The sequence below is a fragment of the Carcharhinus amblyrhynchos genome, chromosome 10 (genome assembly GCF_965287045.1).
Source record: "Carcharhinus amblyrhynchos chromosome 10, sCarAmb.v2.hapA, whole genome shotgun sequence".
Taxonomy (NCBI): Eukaryota; Metazoa; Chordata; class Chondrichthyes; order Carcharhiniformes; family Carcharhinidae; genus Carcharhinus; species Carcharhinus amblyrhynchos.
This window is the reverse complement of record NC_137333.1, coordinates 68,033,460-68,058,215: the sequence shown is the minus strand read 5'-3', so window position 1 is coordinate 68,058,215 and position 24,756 is coordinate 68,033,460. Positions and strand designations below refer to the sequence as shown.

General features: G+C 39.0%; 1 protein-coding gene across 7 annotated transcripts in view; it reads right to left on the bottom strand.

The window, feature by feature from the left end:
* atm (ATM serine/threonine kinase) overlaps positions 1–24,756 on the bottom strand; it is a 140,347-nt gene that overhangs the window by 79,980 nt on the left and 35,611 nt on the right. For 4 of the 7 annotated variants that reach the window (XR_013888049.1, XM_080197258.1, XM_080197256.1 and 1 more), the window contains exons 14-28: positions 23,078–23,203; positions 21,617–21,742; positions 20,724–20,813; positions 18,670–18,823; positions 18,278–18,477; positions 17,054–17,136; positions 16,143–16,289; positions 15,908–15,983; positions 14,415–14,545; positions 11,223–11,343; positions 8,110–8,274; positions 6,324–6,493; positions 4,071–4,323; positions 2,292–2,410; positions 842–968 (exon numbers count right to left, since the gene is read on the bottom strand). Coding sequence is in view for 6 of the 7 variants with exons in the window: in XM_080197258.1 (XP_080053384.1) it covers positions 842–968; positions 2,292–2,410; positions 4,071–4,323; positions 6,324–6,493; positions 8,110–8,274; positions 11,223–11,343; positions 14,415–14,545; positions 15,908–15,983; positions 16,143–16,289; positions 17,054–17,136; positions 18,278–18,477; positions 18,670–18,823; positions 20,724–20,813; positions 21,617–21,742; positions 23,078–23,203 (2,088 nt within the window). In the remaining variant the exon portion in view is untranslated. Of the gene's footprint in view, positions 1–841; positions 969–2,291; positions 2,411–4,070; positions 4,324–6,323; positions 6,494–7,894; positions 8,020–8,109; positions 8,275–11,222; positions 11,344–14,414; positions 14,546–15,907; positions 15,984–16,142; positions 16,306–17,053; positions 17,137–18,277; positions 18,478–18,669; positions 18,824–20,723; positions 20,814–21,616; positions 21,743–23,077; positions 23,204–24,756 lie in introns of those variants that run through there. The other 3 variants (XM_080197259.1, XM_080197260.1, XM_080197261.1) reach the window with 3 other exon arrangements.

Below are 24,756 nucleotides of genomic sequence, written 5' to 3'. Positions count from 1 at the left end.
GAGTCTAATGGAGCAACTAATGTGATTTGGCATTGAAGATGAATTCACTGACCACAAGCATTTGATTGATCTTCCTGCAACATAGCATCCAGGTTCACAGGGCTTGATTCCTGGCACTAACCATCATAGTTATCTGCCCTATTGTCTTTGCAGTTGTATGGACAGCCTTCTGGCTATCTCCTTTACCAAGGCTTCCAGCTGAACAGGAACCTTGGTGCATCTTCTCTGCTGTTGTGCAGCATTCTTCCTGCCATACTGTTGTTATACAACCAGTTCCAGCACTTGTTCCAGTCAATACTCACTTCTCCTTTAAAAGGTGCAGGCTGGCTTTAAGTAGTTCAGGCTAGTTTCAACTGGTGCAACATTGTCCAAATTTGGGCCCTCTGCCACTTATCACCTTACTTAGCTCTGGCTACACACAGTTTTCACGCAAATCAGCAGGCAGCATGAAATTTGGCTGCTGCCTATATCAGGAACAACTGGAATGGGTCAACTGCACCTTGCAATATAGGAACCATTTTTGGGATTCAGTCCGATTTTGTAGCCATGGAACTTTTCTTAATTAAAAGGCTATTTAAAATGAGTGAGAAAGATGGGGATGTTAGGAAGAATCCTATTAGAATACCCTACCTTACCAGCTAAACAGAGATGCAACTGTGAAGCACATTAACCAATCCCTTGCTTCCCATTCAAATCTGTGAAATTAAATCAGTTGTCACTTTCTTCTTTATGGACCAGGACACAGATAACATCTTCAAGAAACATCCCATCACTGTTAATGTCCCCTATATTTCCTTTATTAGCAAAAACAAGTGAAAAACATAGGTGAAAAGAAACTCACTGGGTTTCTTGAAAGAGTTGCAACGAGTGACTTAAACTTCTCTTTGTGGCAGCTACTAATGTATTCCAATGTAGCTTTGATCACAGACGATGGAAAATTAGGTGGGTTGGGGGCAGGATCCCTTGCCCTACAGAGAAATTGGAAAATAACATTTTTGAACACATGTAACCCTGTTTCAGAAAAATGCAGCAATGATTTAATCATTCAAAAATGTTGCAGAAATCCAATGTGGGACACAGAATGATTCCAGTAATAAAATTATCAGATTCCTTGTTTCCTCATCTAAACACCTTGAATTAACAAGAGTTATAACAGTGTTCATTTCAGACTGCTTGCATCTCTAACTGGCCAAACATTCAAGGGACTAGTGGATAAAATCGACAATTGAGTGTTTGATCTTTCCCACAAATTTAAAGCTGAAAAATAAAGAAGCTTTGTGCACAGATTAGAAACTAACAACTCTAAATTCAATTACAAAAAGAATATCTAAAAGGTTTTCTTGTTATACCTCGCATTATTCAATAGATCTGGTGGTCTGTGCAGCAAATAGTGTGACAACGAAGGATTAAAAAATTTCAAAGCTTTGAAATTCTTCCAATTGAGGCCATTTTCAGTAACAGCATGCCTTTCTGCTCCATCTCCCAGAAGGCAACAAATTAAGAACCTGCTTCTGGAATTGTGGTCCAATTACCAATGGTAAGAGGATTGAGAAGGCAAAAGGTCACTTCCATTGTGCCCTGTTTCACGCCTGTCAGTAGTCATCACTGTGTCTGGAGTGAGAGTGCTGCTGAGTATACAGTGAGACAGGGAGGATGCAAGAGCTGTGTAATAAGGATAATGGCAGCGGCCGCTCCCAGCACTATCGGAGACAAGAGTCTCCAGGAGCTACTCACACAAAGGCAAGACTCTGCCAGCAGAAATCTGCAACCTTGCCATTCTTTGCCTTAAAGTTCAGAAAGCACTGAAGCTAATACTGCTCCAACCTCCCTCTGTATGGCCACTTAGTTCGAGTTGCAGAGGTGCTGATAAAGTGTGGTGCCCATGCAATGCTAGTTGAACAGTGAATAGTTTAATTTTCCACCTCAATCAGCTTGCTCCTGCTGTCGGGTGGGTTGGCATCAGAATTCTTCAGTTCGTTTCTGGGAAAAGCAACTGGAAACACGAATAGGTTGTATATTTTCTAATTCTGCTTATTCCTCTGCTTACAAGCACAAAATCCAAAATAAAACTAAAATAACTATAATGAAAAAGACTGAGTCCCCTGGATGCTATCACTTGAGATACTACTATAGTTCGTAAGAAACACATGGAACTTATGTTCATGTTATTTCTTTAAAAAAAACTTTATCTAGAACAGATAACAAAAATTGCTTTTCATAACGTTCTGGAGATGCCTGGTTATTAGTCTCATTATCAATGAATGATTTCAAATCTTCTTTAATTTTCTTACCCAGAAAATTTTATCAACTCAATACCATCTCTTGCTTCTTGGTCAGGAGGGTCATACAGGGTATTAAGCAGCTCTACAACAATCTCTGGCAAGTTGTTGTGGCTCAAATGGTCAATTTGCTTTTGCATAAAAAAAGAGAAATGCCAATGTCAAACAATATTTCATAAATTGTACATTTACACTAAACATTTACATTGCAAATAAGATTGCTTTACTGAAAGAAAATGACATGGAATGACTTCACCACATCTACTATTTCCTGAAATATTTCCCACTCCCCATGATGCATCAAAATAAGCCAATATGGGTCTGTAACAATATATTAAATACAGATAGTCTGAACCTGCATACTCTCAGAGGTTACATTGGTTTATTACAGTTAGAACAAAGATATGCAGTAAATGTATTAACATGCATAAACTGCCACAAATCATCTCATTGCAATGCAGATTGATAGGATAAAGATTCATGTTGCTAGTGAATTACCAACTTGAACCAAATACTGAGAAGCAAAATCAAAGTTATTTTAATGAGAGCTCTGGGTGCAAGACATAGGGTACTAGTAAGACCTACGCTCAAAAAAGACTTCCAAGAGCTGTATCAATTCACAGTGTATTGTGGTGATTCAGATGAGAAAGTCACAGGCTTAATCCCCTGTCCACGTAGAGAGGTGGCGTAGTGGTCAGTACTGTTGCCTCACAGCACCAGACACCCAGGTTCGATTCCCAGCTTGGGTCACTGTCTGTGCGGAGTCTGCACATTCTCCCCATGTCTGCGTGGGTTTCCTCTGGGTGTTCCAGTTTCCTCCAGCAATCTAAAAAATATGCTGGTTAGATGTATTGGTCATGCTAAATTCTCCCTCAGTGTACCCGGACAGGTGCCAAAGTGTGATGTCTAGAGTATTTTCATAGTAACTTCATCATAATGTTAATATAAGCCTAGTAAATAAACTTTCTAACTTTACTTAGTTGCTATCAAGTGGCACATTAATACACACGGCTTCACTTACTCTGGGTTAGGTAGTGAGAAACACGAAAAAAAGTATGGTTACCATTCTCTATTACTAGCCAGTGATCCATGCTGCAAGTGGAACGAATAGATGCCAGGTAAAAACCAGAGCAGGCTACGATCCATATGTGATTTATGCCCAGTAGTAACTTGAAAATGTATCAGGTTGCATCCAGTACCCATACGGCGCACCAAAAAAGTGTCAACATCTTTTGGAAAGCAGGGGGTGGAGGGACAGAAAATTGGCAAGAAAAAATAATTCACGACAGGAAGGTGTTCATTCAGAGTGAACAGGTGATAAATCCACAGACTGAAAGAAGCTCAGAGAGAAAGGAAATAGCAGTTCTGAGATGTTGGATGAGTCTTAATGTCAACACAGCAAGAATGTAGGGAAGTGTGTGCAGAAAGGTGTAGTTGGAATTTTGGATAAACAAGAGGAAGAAAAAAATACAACACTGAATTATAAGCAATTATTTTTGCCTATAGCTTGGGGTTAAAAGAAAAACAAACTCTGTGAGGGTAAAGAAAATTGATGGATGAAGGAAAGAAAGGTTCGTTTCAAACCTGAGCAGAGGCATAATGCATCATTCCAATCTACTAAACCTCACAGGTTTCCCAGTAGCATCAGTGAAAAAGTTGCACTGACAACAAGAGAATCCAAGCTTCAATTATATTTTTCTTCAATAGTTGGGGGTGATGCAATAGATTCCATTTTATTGATAAACACAACAAACCCCAAATGAGGTATAACAGTCCACTAGTTAATCTCACCTGCTTCCCTAAGCAATTGTCCTCCTTCAACATGTCGAACACCTTTGATGCATTTTCCCTTTGCTGTGCCATTTCACTATCAGATCCATTCTTATCTTGATAAGCAAAACATGGAAGGATGTAAGCCATGATCTTTGGAAGGCAATCAGCAAGTAATTCTTTCCAGTTCCTCTTAATGCAAGCAGCAATTGATTTCACTTCTTCCAAGTTACTATTAACCATCAGGTGTGGTACAAGAATTTTGTAATAAGATCTAGAACACATCATCAGCAAAAATTAGGTCATTAAATTAATTTTTGATATCAACATTAAAAATATTTATAAAGTAGGCATCCACATTATCTCTTGCAAAGATAGAAATCCCTATTTGGGTTAGATTATTTTATTTATTTCTTGGCCATATGTACAGCTTATTGTGCTTGGGAATTTAGTACTCAATTTCATACTGAAAGTTACCATTGGAAAGTAACAAACATTTCCATTCTTTCAATCACTCTCACTTCTGCTCAGCTTACTTTACTCCTTCAATGTATCTTTAGCTCCAACATCAGCAGTGAGTGTTTCCATTCCCCACATCAGTAATCCTGTGAACTCTAAGACTGCCAGTTTGGGGTAGTTTTTGTGCTATGGCAGCGTGACCAGTAGAAAACTTATACATTCAAATAAGTGAATTTATTAGGTCTGATATAAGGCCTGGTCCTGAAATGTTAATCTGTTTTTTCTCTTTACGGGATCTGGTGGACTGCTGTATATTTCCGGTATTTTCTGTTTTTCTTCCTACCTGTCTGAACTGAGGTTCTAGGCGAGGGAAGAAACATATCATCCTGATTTATTTTTCTTTGATGTGTGTTTATGAAACACTGGGAACATCACTGACCCACTTTTTACAAGTGTTTGAATACTCTACAATTTCTACGTTTCAGATATTGATGGATTGAAAGTATTGAAACTGAGAAATACATCCACAAAATAATAATGCTCAGACTTCAATGAATTGATGAATTTTTACAACTGATGAATGGCAGGTATGAATGCAAATTAAGCTTGGCCAGAACATGCTAAAGGAAATGTCATCAGTGGGAGTGGGTGCGAGATACTTTCATGCCAACACTATCCTTAGTCTCCCACATCATTAATTTTTAGTAGCTCTTCATTTTGAAGTGATACCTCACATAAAATAGAAATGGGGGAAGATTTCCCAGTACCATGGAGGCAGATGGGCTGGGAATTTTGCACCAGGAGAATTTTCATCTCAAGAGCACTTTTACATAGGGTGGATTCACCAGAAGGATGGCCACTCACAGTGGCTGGAAGCCAATTTAGGTCATTAGACAGGCAACTAACTGAAGATTCTAGCAGAAATGTTATTTAGCATGAAACCTGTGCGCCACTCTATGTCAGCACTACATCACATCAGATGAAGGAGCCACATAGCAAGAGATTGGAGCTGTATGTGATTTCAATGCATATTGATAACATGTGACAAGGCTGTGTACTGCCATGTCAGAGACTTATCATGGTGTCATGATATCGTGTAAACTGATAACTTGCATACTGCTCCAACTCTTGCAACTGCACCTCTGATCAATGAATAAATGAGGATGGCTCCATTGCGACTCTGCTGCTCCTGTTGCTTGGGCTTCAGCAACACTGATGGGATAGTGAAGACTTCCAGTTGCCCGTAAAATGAGAAATGAAAAATCAATCTCTTGTCACCTGAGATCCTAACTGGACAGTAAGTGCAGAAGTGGCTTAAAATGTGGTCACCTCCTGTGATATTAAACCAGATGATCCATTGTGGCAGTGAATAGGGTTGGGTCCCAGAAATGGTCCTATTTCCCAAATATTTTCAAAGTTGGGAAGATTGAGCCCAAAGTATTTACATTCTACAGACATTAGGCAAGGGCATCCTTGGGAAATTATTGTAGATGACACTGCATTCTACAATTTGACATTTTAAAATGTTAAAGAAGGGTAGCTTTTCATTGAACAACTTCATCTTTACACAAACAGGATTAATCAATGCTAACTTGCTCCTTTATACAAAATATGCAGCAAAAAATTACAACATTGTTGATCACAAGAGAGATTCAAGTAATGTCTTTGCTCCTCATACTAATAATCAGATATTTCAGGAACATTCAGCACAAATTGACTGCAACATCTATTGAATATGCTTGGGTGTTCTGTGAAGATGAAAACCTTCACTGTATTCTACTGCATGACTTGGAGAAAAGATAACACTCCATTTACCTGTAAAATTCTTCCAGATCGGAACAGTTTAGTAGGACATAAGGAAACACAGGCAAGTTGTAGCCCGAATCTGCCATTCTCAGCCATTCGTGGATCAGGTAATCCAAATGGGAAGCCATGAAGCTTTCCAAACTACGATACTTCAGACACTTTGACACAGTCTCGAGAATCTAATTGAAATTTACAGGTATACCATGAAAGTATGCAACATGAATCATGTGAACAACATGGCAATGAGACATAATTCAGCATTTAAATATTTAATTGCAAAATATTGGTTACCATAAATTAATTATACGATTCCAGGAATTGGTTGTTTATGCACCACCAAACACGAAACATTTGATTCAGTTCCACTCAACATGGAATTGTTATTTTTACTTCAGTTTGAAAACAACCCAAGATTTCCATTCTAAAAAAAGCACTTAATTCAATGTAATGAGGCTCACTGGCAGGAGTAAACAGATGTCCTGTTGGGCTGAATACTAATGTGAATGTATTTCTGAGAGACAGACATTTCCCAGTCTGCATTGGGCTCTTTCCAGCAACTTCCTGTCATGGAAGAGTTGATGAAAAACCTTCATCACTTAAGCTTGAGAAGACCATACTTAGACTGCTTATCAAACAGAAGGGCACCCAGCAACAATGGAATTCCAGCTAAACTGCTCAAATATGGAAATTCCCATCAACTGCCATATCTTTAAGATCTTCCCTACTGGAAAGTAGGCTCTGTTCTAGAAGAAAATTATCAATATATAAAAACAATGGCAATAGAGGCGACTGCAACAACTACAGGAGCATCTTATTCTTAGCGTCATGGTAAAGACCTTTATTAGGATCATACTTAAAAACTCCATCTACTTGTAGACCAAGTGCACCTAGAAGCACAGCGTAGTTTCTGTGCTAGCAGATCTAGTCTGGACACGATCTTCTTGCTTCTTCACCAGCTACAGAGAGGGGTAGGAATTGGTTTAAACCCTCTTCACCTTCCTTTTGCAGATCTCACCAAAACATTCAGCACCACCAACAGAGCAGAATTTTACAAGATTTGGGGAAAAATATGCAGTCCACCAAAGATCCTCAGTCCTTTCCGCTCCTTCCATGATAAAATACACTGCATAGTACAGTTTGATAGCTCCACTTCTGACAGTTTCAGAGCGAAGAATGGAATTAAACAGGGCTAAGTCCTAGCCCCCACACTTATAGGCATCTTCTTCTTTGTGCTCCTAACCTTTGCCTTACCTGTAGTTATGGAAAGAGTGGCAAGCTCTACAATCTAACAAGACTGAAAGTGAAATCAAAAATACATCACACCCCGAGCAGAGAACTCCTCTACACTGATGACGTTGCGTTCATTGCCCAGGCTGAAATTTAGCTGCAAAGACTCATGAAATGTCTCTCCAATGCCTGTAACTTATTTTCCCTGACTGTAAGTCATGGGACATAGCGTTGCATCTCTGCCCCTTATTGCACTAAATAATAACTGGTTGGAAGCAGTTGACAAATTCTGCTACCTCGAGTACACAGTGACACACAGTCTGTCCCTTGATGCAGAAGCTGATATATGCACAGAGGAAAACAGCTAACACCTGCATGGGTCACATTTTCACAAGAAGAGTTTTGAAATGGCACTCAATGCAAACGAATGTGCTGTCCTGTCAGCTGAATAGATTTGAAACGATGAAAAGGTTGTGCCCTAATACAGGAAAAATGAAAAAAAATGAAGTGAGCATGACCATACAATCTTCTACAGTTTTTCTTAGAAAAAGCTGGCAACAATAGTTACCTTTTTAACAAGTGTAGGATCCAGTTTGTTCTCCTTTAATGACTGACAAATTGCAAATAAGGCCTGCTTTTCACAAATGGGACTACAGCACATGATCAATGAAATCACTGTTAGCAACGTAGCTCTTCTGTTGCACTTCTCATCCTGGAGTTCCTCTGCACAATTCTGAGGAAAGTTTAAACAAGGAAATTGTACTTTAATATACAGGCATACATACACAATACAACTTGCATTTATACAACAGAACACATAAGTCATAGACAATCATAGAAAAAAATGGGCACCAAGCTAAAAGAGATATTTGGGAGAGGTGACCAAATGCTTGGGTCAAAGACATGAATTTAAGTTGCATGAAAGCATGGAGGTGGACAGGCAGGCTAGAGAAGCACAAATTCCTGAAGTCAGAGGAAGGAGATTTGAATGGGAAAACTGTGGCACTGGGAAAAGTTACATAGATAGGGAAAAATAAGTCATGAGGAAAGTTAAACACAACGATGGAAATTAGACCACTGAAGACAGGAGTGAGGACAAGGCAGATCTTCTGTGGGAGAGGGGGTGGAGGAAGGGGAAAACTGATGCTATTAATACATTGGAGTGTTTGGTTGAAGAAAATGTAATATGGAATACCATCTGAGATATCATGTTATCTGGTCTTTTAAAGGCATGTGTCAAGACACCATCCATAGGAAATCAAGCGTTCTCTTCAGGTGAAATGGGGTTAGAATATAAAGAATAATTGGATCAGGAAGGAAGTTATAATTACGTACAACACGTTTCATAAGCACTTCTACTGTAAAGATGGAGTTCGGAATAAATTATAGGCAAAGATAACGATAAGTGCTACAGGCATAAGGTTTATATTATAGATTATAGTAAATGTTATTTAATAATTTGAAACCTTTTCAATTAACCATAGAATTTTGTTTGAAAAAAATGATTTAAAAAAAAATTTACTGCTGAGTCTTTCCTCTTACTTTCCCAGGGAGGCATTCACATTTCAGTTGAAAACATTCCACCAGTGAGTCTCGGTAGGCTTTCCAACTGCAAGGGGTTATCATATCTCATCCTAATTCTGCCCTAATTCAATGTTCATATATCACATTTCTTGCTAAGGCCAAATGTAGTGGTCCTACTACCATGCAAGGTCAACTCAGCTAACTTCACAGAGACTGGAAAGAAAGTGGAGGTTTTCCCGGTCAGTGAAGCGAAACTAATAAAATAAAGATAAACCAGAGAAATGTGGCTTTTTACGGTGAGATGCTGAAAACAGAAAAGAAGAACCTGGCAGTGCAAATCTTTCACAATTTTGTATTTCAAGTAAACTATGCAGCAAAAACAAATCATAGCAAGGAAAACTTAAAGAAGAAAAACAAAGATCATGGGACAAATCCTGCATGGAGTGGCAGCCACATTAGATTATCATTCCTCTCCTATTTTTCTACCTTACGCTAGAGTTTCACATTTCTCACCTAGACTTTCAACCTAGGCCTGCTGAAAAATGTGGTGCGTAGTTGCTCTCAGAGTCCTTCTGGGTAGTGTAGGAGCATTTGAGGAAAAAGAAAGCCACATCTTTTTTCTGCACTAGTTGCCACATTGCGGTAAATTTAAATGTCCCTTTGTTTAAAAACACAGACAAGTTAGGGGAGAAGATAAATGTGTACAGTAAGTGGATTAGTGGTTAGCATGGGTTGGGTGGCTTTGAGAGACAGGGGTTAGTCAGGTGGTCAGTGGAGTGGAATCAAAAGCTGGTTGGATGGTCAAGGGGTGGAGTCAGGGGCAGGAGGGTAATTGGATGGTCAGGGGGAGTGTAGTTGGCGCGGTCAATAGGTCGGTTTGGCTCCATTGATCGGACAGATGGTTAGTGATGCAAGACCCTGCCAATAAGCATGGATTCAATTCCCAAACTGGCTGAGATTATTCATGAAGGTCCACATTCTCAACCTTGCCCCTCACCTGAGGTGTGGTGATCCTTAGGTTAAATCACCACCAATCAGCTTTCCCCTTCCAAGGGGAGAGTAGCCTATGAACATCTGGGACTATGATGACTTTATATTTTATAGGCATCCAGGAGTTAGAACTGGATTTAATGTTTTTAACTTTTTCTTGGGTAACTTTTCTACTCAATGTATTGAAACCCTCCAAAGTCTCTGATTTAGATCAGATTTTGGAGGATGCCAGATGCAGCTAATTGTCCAACAGAAGTGCCCAAGCAATTGCTGTGCTGTCTTTTCATGAGCACTTCCAAGAGGTCCGCTAGCACATCTTCTGGGATACGACCTGTAGAGAATCGAAGGTCTAGGCCTAGATGTCTGTTTTAATGGTAGGTAATGTCAGGATCCAGAATCACAACAATAGCCTACATCTTAGAAGGAAGGAGCTCAATGGTACTGAATCAAATTAATTTATAACAGTGGAATTTCAGATTTTTTTCTGTATGAGAAAAAAATATCAAGGACATCAATTAAGCAAAATAAATGCGAGTGGTGGTGGGGTGTAACAGAAGATGGAACATGAGCCAAGAACCAATAGCTGACTGAAGGGACAGAATGGAAGATGCTTCTCCAAATAGGATTAACTGACCTTCCTTTGATTTTAGCAAGGATGTACATGACCTAGAGCTGTTTTTGAAGCTTGAGAATGCCCTCAGAAAGGGGATGCTCTGTTCCTGGAGATACTGCATTACTGGGACGATAAGTGGACAGAGCAAGCCCCTATTCCATCTCCCTACTCCAAAAATCAATTTAATATATGACCCCCAGATAAGGAACGTATCAGATTTTTGATTTTATTCCAATTCAATTAAATCAAGTCCAATTCAGAGTCCCAACAAGTTGAGACATTCCCGATCCAAGCTGACAAGACAGGGCTCTCACCTCCTGTCTTGGGCTTGATCTACATGATCCAAACTGATTGGAGTAGGTACAGCTCCTCCTTCAAGGCTTGATCTCATTTGCATCTTAGCCAAAAAGCCGAGATGCCGCTTTTAAAAATTGCTTTAAATGAACCTAAAATGTAACCTACTGACTACAACCAAGCACAGCATGTCGATACCACACATGATCTTAGCCAATGAGCATGTCTGAAATCATACTGAAAGAAAGAAACACCAATACTTGAAATCTCATTCCAGCTTGCACTTTCATGTACACATTTTCAAAGGCCTTCTGCTGCAATTTCACAGGAATGGCTTTTAGCTGTATGGACTGATCCTGCATCTGGACTTCCTGGAATAGTCTGGAATGAAATGAATTGTTCAAAAATGAGTGATCACATTTCATGAGATGTCATGATCAGAATGCTACAGTTGTGTTTTTGTTTAGTGATTTGGAACTTCTAACAAACAGGTATTTAAGTTGGTGATAGAGATACAAAGTAACTGAGTATAAAAAAATACAGGTTCAATAGGTCAGAATGTAATGGATTAGAATCCTGATCTTTCACCTTTGTGATTCCGGATTGAATATCACCTAGTCATATAGGATAAAGTCTCACTCAGACAACAGCAGCAATGTCTGATATTTAAATTGCACTTTTAACATAATATCCCAAGGTACTTCACAGGAGCAATAGTACAATGACACTGAGCCACATATGGTGATATTAGGTCAAATGACCAAAAGCTTGCTCGAAAGAATAGGCTTTAACAAGTGCCCTCGAGGACAGCAGTGGGCTCCAGAAGTGTGGGGAGGAGATTCCAGACATTGGGACTACAGCAACTGAAGATGCAGACACCACTGGGGTAGTGATTAAAAACAAGAATGCTCAAGGGATCAGAATTAGATGAGCAGAGATATCTCAGAGAACTGTGGGCTAGAGAAGATTACAGAGATAGGGAGAGACAAGGCCATAGAAGAATTAGAAAACATGGACAACAATTTTAAGAACAATATCTTGCTTGACTGGGAATCAATGTAGATCAGTGAGCACACTGGTGATAGGGGAATGGGACTTGCCGCAATTTTAGACTCAGGTGCTGGAAAAAAAGTCTTTTCCCCTTTACATTGTCCTCAACCACCAAAGCCATACAGCATCCGCCCCTGGCGCTTTAGCGCATACACCACATCCATGGCAGTCACTGTCTGATGCTTGGTGTGTTCAGTGTAGGTCACCGAGTCCCTGATCACATTCTCCAAAAACACCTTCAACACCCCACAGACCTCCTCATTGATCAAGTCAGAGATACGCTTGACACCTCCACGGTGAGCCAAACACCTGATGGCAGGCTTGGTAATGCCTTGAATATTGTCGCAGAACACCTTGCGGTGCCGCTTGGCTCTGCCATTACCAAGCCCTTTGCCACCTTTCCCGCTAGCGGACATGATCAACACCAAACAATCAGAGATTTAGGTGACTTTAAGGTTATGGAGGGTAGAACGCAGGAGACCAGTCAGCAGCGCAGTGGAGTGGTAAAGTCGAGAGGTAACAAAGGCATGAATTAGAGGGGGCAATTCTCCCTTTGCGACCTGCCAATTTTCTGGCGGGTTCGTTTAGTAGAATCACATTCGGCATTTAGTGGGAAATGCATGCACGCCTCCCAGAACTAGCGAACAGTTGCAGTTGGGACCGCACTGGAAACTGACAGGAAGAGAGCAGTAAGTGATTTAAATCTTTTTTGAATGTATTTAAATCTATTCTACATGTGATTATCACTATGAGATAGCATCTCCCACCCCGCCAGGAGTACTGCATAGTGGGGGTCTGAACCTGGGGGAACGGTAAAGCTGGGATGAGGAGGTTGGGCAGAGGGAATTGTCACTGCTGGGGGGCAGGGCTGGACATTGGGGCACTCCAGGATTGGGGAGGGAGGGCCTGGCCTGGGAATTGTTGTAGGGCCACAATTGGGATGTTGGAGGAAGCTGGAGGGGCAGCACTGTGGGGATCCTGAGCTGGCCAGCACATGGGGAGACTGATAGATTGAGGCTATTGCACTCACACAGCATTCCAGAGCTGTCAGGCTGCAGCAGCAGCAGCAGCAGCATCCCCCGCCCCGATTGTGACTTCTGCATTGCACAAAAGTGGGGAGATACAGGTCTGAAGTTGCATTAAAAAAACAGTTGTGATCTACACCAGTTTTCTTGCCAATTCAGCACTTTTGGGAGAATCAGCTCCAGTTTCAACGGCAGAGGAGTTTAAACGGATGATGTAAAACAATGCCACAGAGGGAAATAGGTGGTGTTAGTGATGGTGTAAATATGCGGTCAAAAACGTCTCTCCACGTCAAATGTGACACCAAAGTTGTGAGTACACTGATTTAATCTCAGGCTGTTGCCAGGAAGAGGAATAGAGTTGGTAGCTAGAGAATGGAATTTAAGGTGGGGACCAAAAACAACAGTTTCAGTTTTCCCCAAGACTTAACTGGAAGAAATTTCTGCTCATTCCGAACTTAGTATTCAATCAACAGTTTGTTAATTTAGCAACAATGCAGGAGTCAGGAGAGGTGGATGGGAAGATAGAACTGGAAGTCTGAGTTCATGCGCAAATCAAGTCTGTGTTGTTGGATGGTGTCACCGAACGGTGGCATGCAGATGAGAAACAGAAAAGAGCAGAAGCTAGATCTTTGGAGACAAGAGTGTGGGAGCAGGAAGAGAAGCCGATGTAAATGACATTCTAGGTGCAGTTGGGACCTAAAAATGGATCCAGGTTACTGCAGTCCCACACATCCTGCAACAATAAAGAGGAGTTGGAGGGGAATGGTGTGATTAACCACATTAAAAGCTGCAGACAGTCAAGAAAGAGAGGTTGGGGGGGGGGGGGGGGTCGGGGGGAAGAGTTTACCTTTGTCACAGTTAAACCACAACTGAAATAATGCAGACAACCTTCCAACTGGTTCTCAAGGATGTGGAATACAAAATTACTCACAATTTAGCACAACTGGTAACCTCATTCAGAGGGTTATAGAAAGGCTGATGTAGAAGATGAAACAAACCCACATTGATGCAATAAGGGTTGTACATCAAAAAGTTAGACTTGACACCAGGATAGAAAGAAAAACTGCTTATTTTCCCACATACCCATCTTTTACTTTGATGAATAAAACGCTTCACCAGAAAGTTTTATTTCAACTCTAGTGAAATAGCTCTGAAATATTTTGTTTCTCTCAATAGTACACAAAAACTTCAAAAGGCTAGACAAAAAAATGTGTTTTACATTTGCTAAACCAGTCAACTGATATTAATCCTCCTTTTTGTAAAAGTCAGAAACTCATTTGGCATATACAATCAAGTTTCATCTGATCAAACTTTTTCCAAAACTGCAAAACTTTGCAATTATAACTGTAAGCATTTATTAGTACCCAGAAAGATTACCTGCTAACAGACATGGCAGCAAGCATGCGAACCTGATGGTGAGTATCTGTTAAGAACTCTGTGTAGACTTCAGAGACAGGCAACTCTTCATCTCTCATGGAGAGTACCGTCCATTTGGAATGTGGGTCTTTCTGGAGAGACATAACAAGTCCTAAACAAAACTAAACATTACTATAACACATCATCGCATCAATTATGAAACACACAAAGATTACAGGACTAACAAACACTTTGCACATCAGATGTAGGTTGTAAAACTATGATTCTCCAAACTGATTTTTAGAACAAGCACTTCCAAATCACTGAGGCTATTATTGTTAACTATTTTATTTTGGTTTTATTCAGAACCTGTGACTATCTTATAACAATAACATGCACTTACATAGCACCTTAACTTAAATGCAATAAAGCATGCTAAGGCACTTCACAGATGCATCACAAAACAAAAAATTGCCTCCCATCTATATCTCTCTGACATCTCTCCACCTTGGGAGCCAATGGGCTGAACATGAGGTGTATGTCACTTCTGCATTAGAAACCAATTTGAGAGTGGCAGTGGATGCCGCAACTGATACAGATGAATAGCATTGGCCCAAGGCTGACTGATATTTCCCCTTTGAATGGGCTCTCTTTACCACCCTCTGATTATTTCTTTTGTCCTTTGCTTTTCTCACACCTTTTCTGACTGCTTGATTCCAGGCTCACTGCTTAGCAGCAAGGACTTCCCATTCATCAATTCCAACATTCATCAACTTGAGGTGTCGTTTACAGACGTCTTTATATTCCAGATGTTGGTCTTGTGCTGTTAGAAAGCTTGTCATAGAGCAGGTCTTTGGGGATGCGGCCCCCATCCATTTGGTGCACATGATCTAGCCATTGAAATCACCACTGACTCAAGAGGATGAACAAACTGGAAATTCTTGTGTGCTGATGTACTTCCACATTCAGCAGTGTCCTGCCAAGAGATGCCCTATATTCATCTGAAACCGTGGATATGGAAGCTGTTCAGCTGCTTATTATGGTTTGCATAAAAGGTAGCCATGCTTCACTACTGTAAAGGAGGGTGCATAGAATACAAGTCTGGTACACACAAACTTGGTTAGTTTGCTGTTGACCCATACTCAACCTCTCAACTTTGACATGACATCTGTAGCCTTGGCAATCCTGGTGCTGAATTTGGTATCAAGGGACAGGTCAATGGTAATTGTTGATCCCAGATATGTGAAGCTGTCGAAGATCTCCAGAGCAAGGTTGTTGACGTTGATGGAAGGTGGAGCCTCTATCTCCTGGCCATATAGGCACATACACCCAGCCACGTAAAACTAATAGAGTTATATAAAAATCTCAAAACTTGAACTACAGAGAGACTACTGGATGAGTGGGAGGTCCTGTATATAGTGTCTGTTGTAGTTGTGGTACTGAAATATTTAAACAATTGCTAAACCTTGTTAACATGTTACTCGAATATCAGAAGATACAGTTAACTGACTCACCTCAAGTAATGCTTTCATGCATCTTACTAAAGCAGCTCTCACTTGTGCATTACATTTTCCTTCCTTGCTTAGGTGCCTATTACAAATAAACATATGCATTGATATATACACATACATTTACTTCCATAAATCTCAAAACTACACATCGAGGGAGAATATTTAGAATTTGCTTTCGATAAAAAACATAGCCTGAAAACGTCTTGTGGAAAGGGTGAGGCCAAGAAAGTACACATACCAGAATGCTCCAATTGCCTTCAGTAGTTTCCCCTGGACATCTGTCATTTCATCAGAGTCAATGCCTTGTACGGTTAGTAATGGGAGAATGTGCATCAGGATCACTGAACAAACCTCTTGATCACAACGATACATGGAACACAAGTCCCTACACAGATCAGAGGCTGCAATTATAAAATGTTTAAATTTACACATCTGTAAAAATCAAATCCCTGTTAAGTGACTGTTAAAATTACACTTCAAAGCTGTTCATAATCTAACTGTACAGGAGTTTGCGCAATTCTGCATCAATTTGAGAGATAAAACAACTTGAAAATGCAAGTTAAAGAGTACATAAATAATATGACCTATGCTTTGGAATGCTGTTAGTCTGCTTTAACTAACATTTCCACTGACAGTTTCAAATCGATTCGGGATAATTTCTATCAGGGAATAATTCAATTTTTGTAAGATTCTTAGAAATCAAATGCGCAATAAGATTCCAACCAGGTGGTACAAAATCCATTGTTAATCCAAAAAAAAGGAATTCTTACATTTAAATGAACTTCAACTATTTAATCTTGCCCACTTATTTTTCTGATTATCACTTAGTCCTTAAGAAATACTTACATTGATTTTTTTCGTGGAAATTGGAACTTTTACAGTTAACTAGTCAACTGGTTCACTTTGTTAAAAAGATGCTTGTTCTGACACTGAATATTTTTACAACTTTTTTTTATATTCATCAGTAGTTTAGTGCTGGATAATGCAATTTTGTGCATCTCAGTCACTCTGTGTCTGCATCAAATATCTGCATCCTTTGTGCAAGGAAGGTATTTTGGGATTTTGGTTACAAGGGTTCCATGGTTTCCCACCCAAGTTCCTGATTGCTATCCACATAAACTCCCTGCAGGGGAACAAAATGCTGCTTACAAGAGCGGCTTCACAAGTATGGAGAAATCATCTGATGGAAGAGCACATTCTTCAGATGGGAGCTCTTTCAACAGGATCAAGTACTGTGGGATCAGACACAAACAAATCAGCACCACTTAAATGCAAAATTAATGACAAGATACGGTTGTAAAACTGCACACATTTATCATATATATTTGACTTATCTAATGTGAGGCACATGGAATAAGGTATAAGGGCCTCTGTTTACAACCAGGTGTGACAGGGCTAACCTCTGCCATGCAAGTTGTTTCCAGGAAGTGGCTGCTAACAACAATTTGTGGAAATTTGCTCTGCAAAAAAGTGTTAGCACTTTATCTCACAGAACTGCACCTGATAATTATTTCTACAGGGTGCTTCGGGACATCAAAAGCCATGCCACAGCCGAATTGATCTTTTCTTTCTTTATGGATAGTTGCCAACAGTGCAAACTAAAGTAGATTAATGGCTTTTGCTTATTACACTTTCTCTCACTTGATTGGATAGCTGATTGCAAAAGCTGTAGAATTACTTCCGAGAAATGCGATAAACTGACTGAGGTGAAAAATATTGTTTCAGTAAAGTGGTTGCTAACCACAATTTTAACACTTCAATTTTTTAAAATCTCAATTCCATCTAATACAATCAATTAAACATTGAGCGCACTATGCAAGCAATGTGTTTATTTTTCAGCACCATTTCAAACCCAATGCTTGTACATTAACACAGCTTTCTGTAGCTTTTTCCAAGGCGAGAAATTTTGATTCTATTGAAGTCTTTAGTGAAAGAATAACTAGAAACCCTGTATTTAAAGGAGTGCTGTTGCAATAAAATTACTATTTTGGCCAGGTATGTTTCCCTGGTCTCTGCAATGGTGCACACAGGGATACATGGAGAACTAGATTCTAATTACCAATGAATTTGAAAAAAGGGCAAGAAAGATTTGAGAGCCACGGTTTTACACACTTGGAAGCACTGTTAACGTCCTGCAGGAGCATGCACGCACACGCATGACAACATGCACACGCACACACACACTTTGCTCCCACCTCTGTCCATAAAGTATTTCACAGTTGGAGCATTAACTTAACAACTTATCCTAATTTTCTTAGAAAGGGAAGGGGCAACATGGGACATGAATCATCAAAGGGAGACTCATCAAATTAGTTTCAAAATCTCTATATTTCAACTACATAAGCAAAGGTTATTATGTAAAGTGATACCCACCATGTGCAAGTGTAGAGATTTTGAAATGCTATGATCTTCCTGATCAATCAACATTAACAGTTTTCTTCTAATATCACTAGACCTGAAAGAAAGCACATGCATCTGTCCTGCTGCTGTGCAACAGCAGAGGAATTGGAGAGTGTCGAGGAGGAGAAAATCATGCTTTGTCAAATTCTCTTCAGCTAAAATGCTCTTTGCTCCTGAAAAAGAAGTTTGAAAGCTAATGAATACATACGCAACATAATGATACTACTTGAATAAATCAACAGAAATTAAATAAATATACTCCTAGAACTAGGCCTATAATATGCAGCCAAAAGAAGCACAACTGCAACCTCAGGTAATTATTTTTCTGCTATAATGCTTAGTATCTACACCCATAAATATCTTACCTGTTCCAATCAATGAGTCGCTGCTGTCACCATAATCGCTTACTTCATTATCGTCAAAGAAATCCCCAGATCCATTTCCCTGTACTTCCCTGAAACCATCTTGAATATCATCCCGTGCTTCACAAACCTCATGTGATTTTCCACAGTGGGCTGCCTGAAAGTTAGGGGTGAGCAATGAACACATATTATCCTTTCTTCAATCTGACCATCACTGCAATTCATTAATCATTTCAGGAGGAAGGGGAGTTTTTTTCAAAATGGACTGCTCGTTGTTCAGAACAAATTTAAGAAATGTCTTGCCGCAGTGGGGACTGCCTGTGTACAGCAATGGGTGCATTAATTGGCAGCCATAACAACAGGAAAAACTGTGCAGCTAATTTTTGGAACACTGCATCTCCAAAAAACTACAAAGATATAGAAAGAACAAAATCCTTTTCCAAAATAAAAACGGAAACTGCTGGATAAATTCAGCAGGTCTGGCAGCATCTGTGGAGAGAAACAGAGTTAACATTTTGGATTTAAATGATTCTTCTACAGAACCTCTTCCAGTTTATTTTGCTAGGCTGAACTATGCAGCCAAAGAAAATGTCTGCCTCTGTCAGTAACCACTGGTTTATGATGTCAGAGACGTCTGCAAGAATATCTTTTTGACAATGTATCTTTACATGGAACATAAACCTCTTCTTTTGTCTTCAAATTCTGACAAACTTGATGCGCCATTTCAAACTTTAGTTTAATGGGTTTTGTGTCTCTGGAGGTGATACAATCACTTGATTTATTTTACCACAACGATGCAACAGTTATGTGATAAACGTCAGCTGTAAATGATTTGTAAAATATAATCTGATGGTTAGAATGTTGTAATGGATTTAAATACAAACCAAACTGCTGATGGATTTTGGTTAACTAAGATGTAATCCTATGCACTCATCATTTCAAACCTTGAAACAGGATAAGTAGCCCATGGGCAGACCAGGTTGTCTACTATCCAGGGCCAGAAAACAGCTACTTAATAATGAAAATATCATCATAGATGAAAATACAATCAAGTGGAAATGCAGTTTCTTTCAAACAACAGAGGCTAGGACAAAGAGACCTCACATGTGATAGAAGTCAGGTAAGCAAAGGGCAAGCAGATTTATTCAATATTGTCTAAAGCAGATTGGTTCTTGTCAGATTTTAGTGCCAAGATATCCAAAAGACAAAATTAATCTCTATTTCAAACCAAATTGGAATTGACTTAGACAATTCCAGAGTTTTTGAAAAAAGGACAATAACAGAAAATGTTGGAAAATCTCAGCAGGTCTGACAGCATCTGTGGAGAGAGAACAGAGCCAATGTTTCGAGTCTGGGTGACCTGTTGTCTATTCTTTCTCCACAAATGCTGTCGTATCTGCTGAGCTTTTCCAGTGTTTTAGATTCCAGCATCCATAGTATTTTGCCTTTATCAAAAAGGGACAATATGTATTTGTGGCTCAGTGAAGTTGCCAGAAGTAAATCAAGTTTGTAGAACAGAGATAGCAATTATTGTTTTCAGCAGCCACTGTCGCCAGAAATGGTCAAGCAATTCCCTACATACGATCTGAAGAGGTAACCTGATACATATCTCTACATTTGATTCACTGCAGCAATTGTAAAGGCTTGGGGGCTTGCAGAAAGTTAAAATATGTTGCTGCCTCCTCATAAGTTTGAGAGGATTCAAAACTTGCTAACATATCTTGGCATCATTAACCTGCTCAAGTTCTAAACTCCTCTTAAAATTCCCCTTAGAATGTGGTATATGAGAAAGTTCCAATTTTTGTCATAAAACATACCATGCTTACTGTAAAAAGAAATGTATTAATTAAAAAACATTTGGGATGGAAAAACATATAATTTTCATCATGGTTGTGTTATTTGAATTGTCACATTGATGTGTGCAATGTGGTGTATGTAATTGCACTCCTTACAAACAGCAATTTAGAATGAATTAAATCCAGGTTCTACAAGTAGCAACATATCTAGGAACCCCATGCTGCCTATCAACTGCTAGAAATTTTCAGTTAATCTCTTACCAGTTGTTTGCAAATCTGCACAAGATCATTCATAAATCTTGCTGGGAATATCTGAAGGAAGAGGACAGGTGAGCTCCTCTTTGGCCAATGCTGCAAAAATAATAGAAAACATTGTTTAATTCCAGGGGACATGAATTATTACGAATCATCCTTGAGTGCTTAAGAATGACTTTGTAAGGAACTTTGTGAAGTCACCACTCTTTAGACAGAGTACGTATTGGTAAAACTAAAAATACAAAGAGGCAGTCAGCTGCAGCTTAAATAATGGATATATTCTAATGCAATTCTCAGTTTAAACAGAAAACAATACATAAAACTGCATAGCAAATTAACTGTTGTTTTAGGACAACCAAAAAAAATTATCAAATCAGTGAAATAAAAGACAGAAGTCTATTTATCTTTTAATGTATTTCCGAAACAACACAAAGTGCTTCATCTAAAATGAATTACTTTAGAGTGGAGTGATTTCTGTTATGTAGGTAGAAATGGTTACTAATCTAACACAGCATGATCCTATAGTGTTGGTTGAGGGGAAAACACTGGCAAGAACACCAAGGGAATTTCTTGTTCTTCTCCAAGTAGCAGAATAGGATAATTCATATCCATCTGAACCATAGAAACAGGTAAACAGTACCCTGGTTCAAGTCTCATCTGACAGATGGCACTTCCAAATGTTAAGCATCCCTTTAATGGAGCATCAGCCTAGTTCATCCCACCAAATCCTGGCATGGAATTTGAATTTAAGATTTCTGATTCAGGCAGAAGGGTGCTAACAATCAGAATTATGTTCAAAGTGAAGTTAAATAGATAAAACATAATGATGTCAGTTTAATGAAGCTGATTATATTTAGTATAATGTAATTGTAGACATTTAACTGAAGTGAGTTAAATACCTTAGTGTGAGAATGCAGACATTTTGTGCATACAGTAACCATGGTTTTCAGGGAACTAAGTTTCAACTCTTCATTAAGTTTGTTTTTGGCTGTAGAAATGTATTCACCGGCATCCAGTATAAGAGACTAAGAGGGAAAGGAAATTAACAATAATAACTTAAATCACAAAAATATATCTTTTGAGTAGAAATTTCTCAAGTAGCAAATACACTATGAGAATGATTTTACACGCCCATGTTGCAGCTGTCTTGAACAGAAATCGTACATTCCAAGTGCACCAAGCCTATTCAGACTAATGGGTGTTTTGCTGTCCTGGCTCAATGTACCAGCATGGCCTACATAGGCTCGCCCTTCAGAGCTTGCGTTGGCAAAGAAGAACGAATGTAGAGCACAGGATTGCAGATATACTTCTAGTCACCAGCCTCAGAGGCTGCAGGATCTGCTATGCAAATGTTACACATTTTCAAAAACCTATCCTTGTAACATAAGAAAGATCATGTGTTTTGCACATGCACACTTCTTCAATTCCCATAAAGACAAACTGAGCAAATACTTGCTGCTGCAAAACTTGATACAAATCGTGAAGCTGGTTAATTTCACAATGAGTGTATAGGTCAACATTTATATGCCAATCACACTTAGGTCAATGAGCCACAACGTACTGCGTGCAATGGTATAAAATAATGTGCCACACATTGTTATAAAAGGAAGCAATCTTAATTAACTTAAACAAAATGAGAACTGATTTTAGTTCAATAGTATTAGAATAAGGTTCCCCTTAAATGACAATCATACAGCACAAAATGTGGATATCAGCATGATTCTCTCATTCTCTTGTTTCATTTTTTAGCAGCTTAAGTTTAATAGAACAAAATTAACAGTGAGAAACGAACTGTAGCAACATCTAAGTTTAGGCAACATAAATAGAATTTACACACTCACAACTGTGAGCATTACAAAAATAAATCTACCAATAACTATAATTATTTTCCCCAAAGTAAATAAAATTTGGGAAAAAGAATACATTTTTGGGTAAATTTTGAATTCATCTAGGAAGGATGGCAGTATAAATATAACTTAGGGTAATTAACATCAAACTGTGTTTCTGTAGTGGGGCAGAAGCCTGAGAAAGAAAAAAAATTTGGAAAAAAGAGGGTACAGAGAGAAAATAAGGGAAACAGGAAGTCAGATGTACATATACACATACAAAACTGAACCAGATTCTGGTGTTATAAATTTAATGACTTCGCTACCTACTCACCCCATAAATTAATCTAGTGGCTTTAACATTTTCCTTAAAAAAATTAATGGTGAAATTTTGCTCCTGGATGTTTATCAAAATCATTTTGTTGGGCTTGAACTTAATTTGTAAAGAAATTACATTAAACTTTCACATGATAAGCCTTGTGTGTTCTTCAGATTCTAAATCAATAACTTAGGAGCCAGAACTCAGTAATATACCTTTGCCTTCTGAAACAGGGCAGATGTACATGCCTCATCCTCACTGGTGACACCAATATCACAATAACACCGGAGTACACCAATGATGAGGTCTGCGCAGCGAACCTGGCATTCTGGTGGAACCATCTGAAAGCAATATGCAGAATACAGGCATTAAATGTAGTGTGGAACCTTTCATGGTAGGTTAACATGGTTGAAATATCCAATTTATCAAATCCTTTATTCAATCCTGATAGATTATTTTTGCTTGGATTGCACAAACTAACTCAATGATAAATGTTCTCTAATGAGCTAGTTTTATTGTTGAACATATTCATTAATTTATCTGTAAGCTGCCCAAAGGTAGATCCTTGGCTCACTGCTCATCTCCTTGGCAGTTTTTGTCAGTGTCATTGTCTTTCACTCTCAGGATCAGGGTGATGAACCTGGTCCGAAGTCTACCTCAGCCAAAACAAGAACCAAACCCACACTGCTGGCATTATACTGAACCACACATTAACCTTTCAGCCAACTGAACACACTGGCTCCCCATCATAACATAGCTGCTGCCACAATTTGCCCTTAACCAACAATAATTTAAAAATCCAAGTTTGAATATTATATTTTTCCTCTTTCAAACCTTTCCCTTCTAGGTTTCTGTTCATTTGATCTGCTAAACTAAAGTAGTTTTACAGGCAGTGGAAGCTATCCATATCTTTCCTAAGTGGCTGTTCTTCATTTTGCTGAGTCAGCATGGCTCAACATCGGTTAACTGAGGCTAATTACAATACTTGATGTGATCTAACATTGACTGGGTCTTTTCTTTAAAGTGGAGGATTTTGTTACTGTGGGAACAAATTTTTCCAAACTGTTTACCATTGGATTCATAACTTGACTAAGATGCAAATGTCAACAAAGAGAAAATATCTTCCTTTCCTAACATATCATCAATAAATGTCAGCCATGGCTCAATTGTAACACCTACCTGAGTTAGAAAGTTGTGGGGCCATGTTTAGGTTTGAGGTAAGGATAAATTACTGCACCTAGAGGGTGGTGAATCTGTGGAATTCACTACCACAGAAAATAGTTGAGGTCAAAACGTTCACTAATTTCAAGATGGAATTAGATATAGCTCTTGGGGCCAAGTGATCAAGGATTATAGGGGAAAAGCAGGATCAAGGTATTGAATTTGGTTATCAGCAATACCATAATGAATGGTACAAAAGGCTCAAGGGGCTGAATGGTCTACTCCAACTATTTCTTATGTACATTTCTGTGTCTCATTTTTGGACCCTATTAAGCATATAACCTGACAGCCACGTCAGTGTATTACTGAGGGACTACAGCATATCAAAAGTGCTATTTTATAAATGAGACAAAGAGCTGTCTGCTCTTTCAGGTACAGACAAAATATCTCATGACTATTTGATAAAGAACAAATGAATTCTGTTTGTTTACCGGCCATTATTTATCTCTCATCCAATACTTTTAACTCAGATTACGTGGTCATTTACTTTATTCTTACTTGAGAAAATTGCTGCCTGCAAATTGGCTGCCCAGTTTCTCCACAACAGTGATAAAACATCAGAAGCATTTAATTGGCTCTGAAGTGCATTGGCTTGCTCTAAGATCATGGAAATAGACTACATAAATTCAAGGTTGTTCCTTTCCTCTTCTTTCACATTAGGTGCTTCAAGTCC